This window comes from Corvus cornix, chromosome 8 (genome assembly GCF_000738735.6).
Source record: "Corvus cornix cornix isolate S_Up_H32 chromosome 8, ASM73873v5, whole genome shotgun sequence".
In the NCBI taxonomy this organism is placed as follows: Eukaryota; Metazoa; Chordata; class Aves; order Passeriformes; family Corvidae; genus Corvus; species Corvus cornix.
The window spans coordinates 18,914,688-18,920,687 of record NC_046338.1 but is presented as its reverse complement, the minus strand read 5'-3'; the positions used below and the strand labels follow the sequence as shown (position 1 = coordinate 18,920,687).

At 52.4% G+C, this 6,000-nt stretch overlaps 1 protein-coding gene across 2 annotated transcripts; it reads right to left on the bottom strand.

Moving 5' to 3' along the window:
* Positions 1-397: 397 nt before the first annotated feature.
* LOC109145901 (translation initiation factor IF-2-like) lies at positions 398-2,318 on the bottom strand. 2 transcript variants are annotated; one of them, XM_039555893.1, is made up of 2 exons: positions 1,633-2,318; positions 398-1,324 (listed from the first exon to the last, which is right to left on the bottom strand). In XM_039555893.1, exons 1-2 carry the CDS (start codon positions 2,277-2,279, stop codon positions 1,318-1,320), a joined length of 654 nt encoding a protein of 217 aa, XP_039411827.1. In that variant the 5' UTR covers positions 2,280-2,318; the 3' UTR covers positions 398-1,317. The 2 variants fall into 2 exon arrangements, with proteins under 2 accessions (XP_039411827.1, XP_039411826.1); XM_039555892.1 differs by having other exon boundaries at positions 1,638-2,318.
* Between the last annotated feature and the right edge of the window lie 3,682 nt (positions 2,319-6,000).

Here is a 6,000-nt window from a genome sequence, read left to right as displayed (position 1 = left end):
CTTCTGCTGCAGGCATGAGAGACACTTCAGGGAAGCGCCAGAGCATCCAGATGGCAGGAATGAGGCAACTGCCTGGAGGCTGCTTATGGCCTCTGACACCCAATTTCTCAGGCCTTCCCACCTCCCTGGCCCCTCAGGGGCCTCCTGTCCCCTTGTAGCCACCCACTCCTTCACACATCCCCCTCATGCCTTCCCACTGCCTTGTCCCATCAGGGACTCCGCAGCACCTCATCCCTTCACAGCCTCCCACCACCCTGGCCACTCAGGATCTCACCCAGCCTGGCCAACGTGCCTGGCAGCGGTTCAGCCCTGAAGGAGCTCCAGAGGAGCCGGATCAAGAGGTGTTAGGGACTGAGTCCGGAGAACTGGCTGGATAAATGACACGTACACCGATACAATTAAGCATCGTTCTCCCTTTATTGTTCAACTAGGCCAACTTATATCTACTTTTGCAAAGATTCACGCCCAGTCCCTCTAGACAGCCTCTAATCAGCGGGGGAGCCAACCAGTGTATAACCTGCCAAGGACTCTCAGGGCTGCCTGCAGCCAGGTCCTTTCCAGGCCTGCCTGCAGCCAGGGGCCTGTCCAGGGGCTTTTCCTCAGCAACCCTGGGTTGTCCAATCTTTCCAGGGGTATCATAGGCCCTTGTTCCATAAGGAATCCCTCTACAAAGAGGCACCTCAGAGCCCTCAGCAATCCAGCCAGCAACGCACGGGCAGGAGGACAGATGGCGGTTCCTGCCTGGGACAGGGCTTGGGGCCATCTCCAGGTACCGGTCTCGCAGGGATCCCCGCAGCCCCAGCCCCTGCCCACCAGCTCTGTCGGCACTGTTAAGGCTTCAGCAGAACCACCAAAGGCCAAGGGGCTTCTGGCCATTTTCCCTTCCACACTGCACACCCGGGCAACTTGCTGAGCACAGGCACCCTTTTTCCCCTCTTCCCCTGTGCCCTGCAGATACTGGCCCCCAAAAGAAAGATCCTGGGAGGCTGCGTATTATAATACATTCTATATTTCTATACTATAGAAAATGAGAAAGAAGAAAATAAAAACAAGAAAAGAAAAACCTTAAAGAAAAGGAAAATCCCTGCTGGCTCAGGTGGCCCCAGCAGACAGAGCCTCCCAGATCAGCTCTCTGCAAAGCTCCAGAAGCGCAGGCAGCAAAGGCCCAGCAAATGAGGCTGTGTCTCCCATGCCCTGCAGAGTCAATTTTGCAACTTCTGGAATATAGGGTATGGACCGGTGTCTGCTATTCCGAGGGCACACAGTGTTTGAAGAGCCAGGCTTCTGATGTCAGGGCTGATGTCCCTCCTCATATGTTCAAGGGCTGGAAGAGAGAGAAAGAGAGCCACGGTCAGATCCCGGATATGCAGGGACTCGAGGAGAGCCCCCTGCCAGGGCCATCGCAGCCCACTCTTGTCATGGCCAGGCAGGAGCAACGAACGGGATCAGCCCAAAGGTGCTGGCCACAGATGCCCCACATGCCCCTGAAACCTCTCTATGCTCTGCCCACGCTGCCCCTCATCCGCACAGGGAGCAGAGCCCTCCGCAGCCAGGGCAGGGATTGCAGCTCCCTGCCCAGGGATTGCAGCTCGCTCTGAAAAGCCCTGGTGACGCCTCGCTGCCCTCATTCACCTTACCAGATGTAGCAGAAAACTGCCGAGTGCCTTCTTAAGCGCCGCCCGGCGATCTCTGGGAACACAGAGGCGGTCACGGCCCCAGAGGCACAGCTCCCTCACAGCGGCGCTGCCGGCCCCGTGGCCAGAGGCTCTCATCCCCCCAGCAGGGCTCAGCTCGGGCCCTTGCCGTATCCTGACGCCCAAGGGCACGGCTGCGAGAGGGCCGCAGCGGCCCCGAGGGCAGGCGGGGCTCCACGGCCCCGGGCCTGGGTCCCGCTGCCGGGGCAGCAGCCGGGGCTGGGGTCGAGCTGTGGCGGGGCAGCGAGAGGCTCCGGGCTCGTGGCTCACCAAGGAACCTGATGGCTGCCTTTCGCAGAGGCTCCTGCGGGTTGTCCACGTACTCAACGGCTCGGTACAGGTGCCTGGCCGCTCGGCTCCTGTCCTCTGCCAGCTGGAGAGAGCGCCAGGAGGGAAGGGTTGGCGTGGGCTCAGCCCCTTGGCCGGGCGCTCCCTGCGCCCAACCCTGGCCTCCCTTGCCCGCACAGCGCTGAGTCCTGGCCAGCAGCCGCTGGAGCCAGGCTCTGGAGGGGGCCGAGGGCCGGGTGGTGCCCGGGGAGCCACGGTGCTGCCCCACCCCACAGCCCAGCGCGGCCAGGGCTCCATCGGCACCCGGCTCGGGGCCAGAGGAGCCTGGAGAAGAGCCCGCGCGGCCCAGGGAAAGGAGCAGCGTGTGGGGCGCAGGCTGGCGCCCCTGGGTGCAGCACTGGGCGGGGGCACAGCTGCCAGCTCCACACACTGGGCACTGCAGGAAGGGGGCTTCTCCAGGCTGCAGCTGGGGCTTCCTGGCCGTCCTTACCAGGCACTCGGCAAACTTCCATAGCTGCTGCTTCTTCCGCGGCTTTTTGAAACCCCTCCTCTTCAGGAACTTGGCCACACAAAGCAGCGTTGCCTGAGAGGCCTGGAGAGCAGCAGAGACCCAGAGATGGCACCACAGCCCAGGGCACAGGACCCACGTCCCTGTGCTAAGGCCAGGAGGAGGCTGCAGCCCACGAGGTGCCCACGAGGCCGAGCCCCCTCCCGGGGGGCCAGAGCAGCCCACGAGTCCTCACCTCTGCCACATGCTGGTTCTCATCATGGCAGTGGAAGAAGAGTGGGACCAGGCTCCTGCACACCTGCGTCTTCAGGGGCATTTTTCCTCCTTCTTCCACAGAAGACATCAAAGTCCGGAAGATGGACATGGACAGCAGCTGCACCTGGCTATCATCCTGTATGAAAGGAAGCAAAAAAGACCTCAGCATCAGTTGCTCCAGACCCACCTGGGCGCAGGCCTGAAAATCCACAGGGCACAGAGTGTCCAGGAGGCACCCAGTGGCCGTGGCTGGGGGCACCAAGCCTTACGTTGTCAAAGAGTGGCAGGAGCGCCTCAGCCAGCTGCAGGGCGATGGGGCTGGGTATCGGGGCGCTATTACACGTAAACAGACTGCTGTTTTCTCCCTATCCCTAGGGCACATTCTTCAAAAGTTCTGCTGTTACATCTTTTTGCATCTAGTGAAAGTTATCTGCAATGACCAGTTGAACAAAGCCTTGGGAAAACTTGAACTACTGGGTGAAACCGGGCAAAAAATTAATCTCCCACATCTGAAGCCATTAACTGCTAAGTACTGTCTGTCCCCAGTGTCATACCCTGCCCCCTGTAAGTTTACTGATGCCATTTAAAAGGGGTTGCCCATGAAAACAAGTTTTAATATTTTTGTAATTTCTGCATTGGCATTCAAATCCTTGACCAGAAAATTCAGATGTCAAAATTTCTAGGATTTTTGAATGCCAAAGCTGTAATTTTCACCTCTGGATTTTAGAGTCTCTGAACAGTCACACAGGTTTTAGACATTACATAAAAAGTCACTGGTGGTCAGCTATACATTTACATCAGCATATACTCCTGATTATGACTTTAGTCAGGAGCAGCAAACCCAAGAATGAGCCAAACAGGCTGTTCCAAGCACTGTGTTCCCATCTCCTGCACAGCAGTAGCTGGTAATTCAAGAATGCATTCAGAAGTCATGGGGTGCACAGGAAGCCACAAAGACTTGGGGATGCTGAAATGGACCAACCTGGCGTCTGTGCCTGGGCTGAGCTCCAGCTGTAGGATCTTACAAAGGTTGAAAGAACATACCAGGTCCCCTTGGAGACTCCTATTCCTAGTTCTGTGAGCTCCAAAATTCAGCTTTCACCAGCTGATCTTTTCATCTTAGCTTGAAATCCAGGAGGGGGAAAGGTAAACATGGGTAAATTTTCTTCCAATTCTAGTGACAGGTGTGCCTGCACCACACCTGTGCCTATGGCAGGGTGGTTGGAACTGGATGATCTTTAAGAGACCTTCCAACGCAAAGGACTCTGGGATTCTGTGATTCCCCAAGTGGAGAGCAAAACTGAGCCACAGAACCCCCTGCTTTTCTTCAGCACCTGCTGCTTCTTCCTTTGTTTCACGCAAGCACAGGATTTAGTTTGGAAGCTCATGCACGTGTCTTTAAGGTGCCTGCATGGAGGAGAAGTGTTGGTGATTGAACATGGACTTGGCCAGGTGCACGCAAAGCCAAATTTTATTGTACAAGGCACATCTTTATATACTGCTACAAACCAGCAGTACAGCAGCTACCAACTTCAGCTTCTAGGGTTGCATATTTTACATCTCCAACAACTACAGATTACAATCTCCTTGCCCAATCTCCCATTAACTATCCTAGTCTTTGTCTCGCCTCTTGCTCTTTGCCTCGCCCCTGCCAGACTTGGCCCGCCATTTTTTCCCAAGGCCCCATGCCAACCAAAGCGATTCTCCATGATGACACTCTGAAACCCCATATTCAGTAAGCCTTCTTTTTCCACTGTACTGCAGGGTAGGATTTAAAAAAGTCATTCAGAGAATAAAAGCTGGGTATCATGGGATTTTCTCTTTTTTTCTGATAAGCCGCCTTTCCAGTAGCCTTTTCCAGGAGTGGAATCTAGACAGCTGCTTCCATTTGGCTTCGTTGACATATTCAGCAGCTGCTCTTGCATTTAGGGTAGTAAAAGTCTGCAAGATGCTTGCACATCATTTAGACTGAGTTCAGGTTTGCAATAATGGAGATTAAATACATAAAATAATACATAAAAATAAGAATAAATGAGTAAAAATAAAAGTAGCAAACATATAAACTCTAAACTACAATTGGGAATATATATATTTTGAATCAATTCTTCTTCTCTGACCTTTTGTTTTCCTAAAAAGAAGTTTTTATAAGAGAAATTAACTCAGTTCATACTGAAGTGACAAGTGAGCTGTTAATGGAATCACTCGAGCCAGAGGTTTGCTATTTTGAATCCTGATGCTATTCCAAGTGAACATTTTAAGGTAGATATTGCTATTTTGTGCTCTATAACATGATAGTAGACTGCCTACTTCAACAAAATGCTGTTTGAATACTTCAGAATAACCCTCAAGATTAATTCTGCTTTATGTCTTATAAATAAAAGTGTCACTGCTATACTCATTTACATGTCAAATAACATCAAAAAAAGAGGTGTGCATTTTCTTTTTTAATATTGCCTTGACATGAAGATGACATACTAACTTTCCTTGTGATGATGACAGACCTTGGTGTCTGCCATCAAGGCTACTATTTACTTGGGTTCAGCATGTAACTAAAAGGACAGAAATCACTTAAAAGAGAAGTAGTGTGATGACCTATGTTTTTAATCTGTCCAGTCTGGGCACCAGATGTGGGAGCATCATGGGACAAGAAGTCTCTGTAACAACAGCTGGCAGTGTGCCCAGGTGGCCAAGAAGGCCAGTGGCATCCTGGCTTGTATCACGAATACTGTGGCCTGCAGAACCAGAGCAAGGATTGTCCCCCGTAAGTGGTACTGGTGAGGCCACACCTCGAGTGTTGTGTCCAGTTTTGGGCCCATCATTTCAAGAAAGTCATTTAGGTGCTGGAGAGTATCCACAGAAGGACAGCAGGGCTGGGGAAGGGGCTGGAGCACAAGCCTGATGAATTGCAGTTGTTTAGGCTGGAGAAAAAGGAGGTTTATGGGAGACCTTATTGCTCTCTACAAGTACCTGAATGGAGCTGGGTGGGTGTCAGTCATTTCTCCCAAGTAACAAGTAATAGGATGGGAGGAAATGGTCTCAAATTGCACCAGAGGAGGTTTATATTTGATATTTGGATAAATTTCTTCACCAAAAGGGATGTCAAGCTTGGAAATCACCACCCAGGGAAGTGGCTGTGTATATCCCTGGACATACTTAAAAGGTGTGTAGATGTGGCACTTATGGACATGGTTTAGCAGTGGCCTTGGCAGTGAGGGGTTAGTGGTTGGACTCAATCTTATAGGTCCTTTCCAGTCT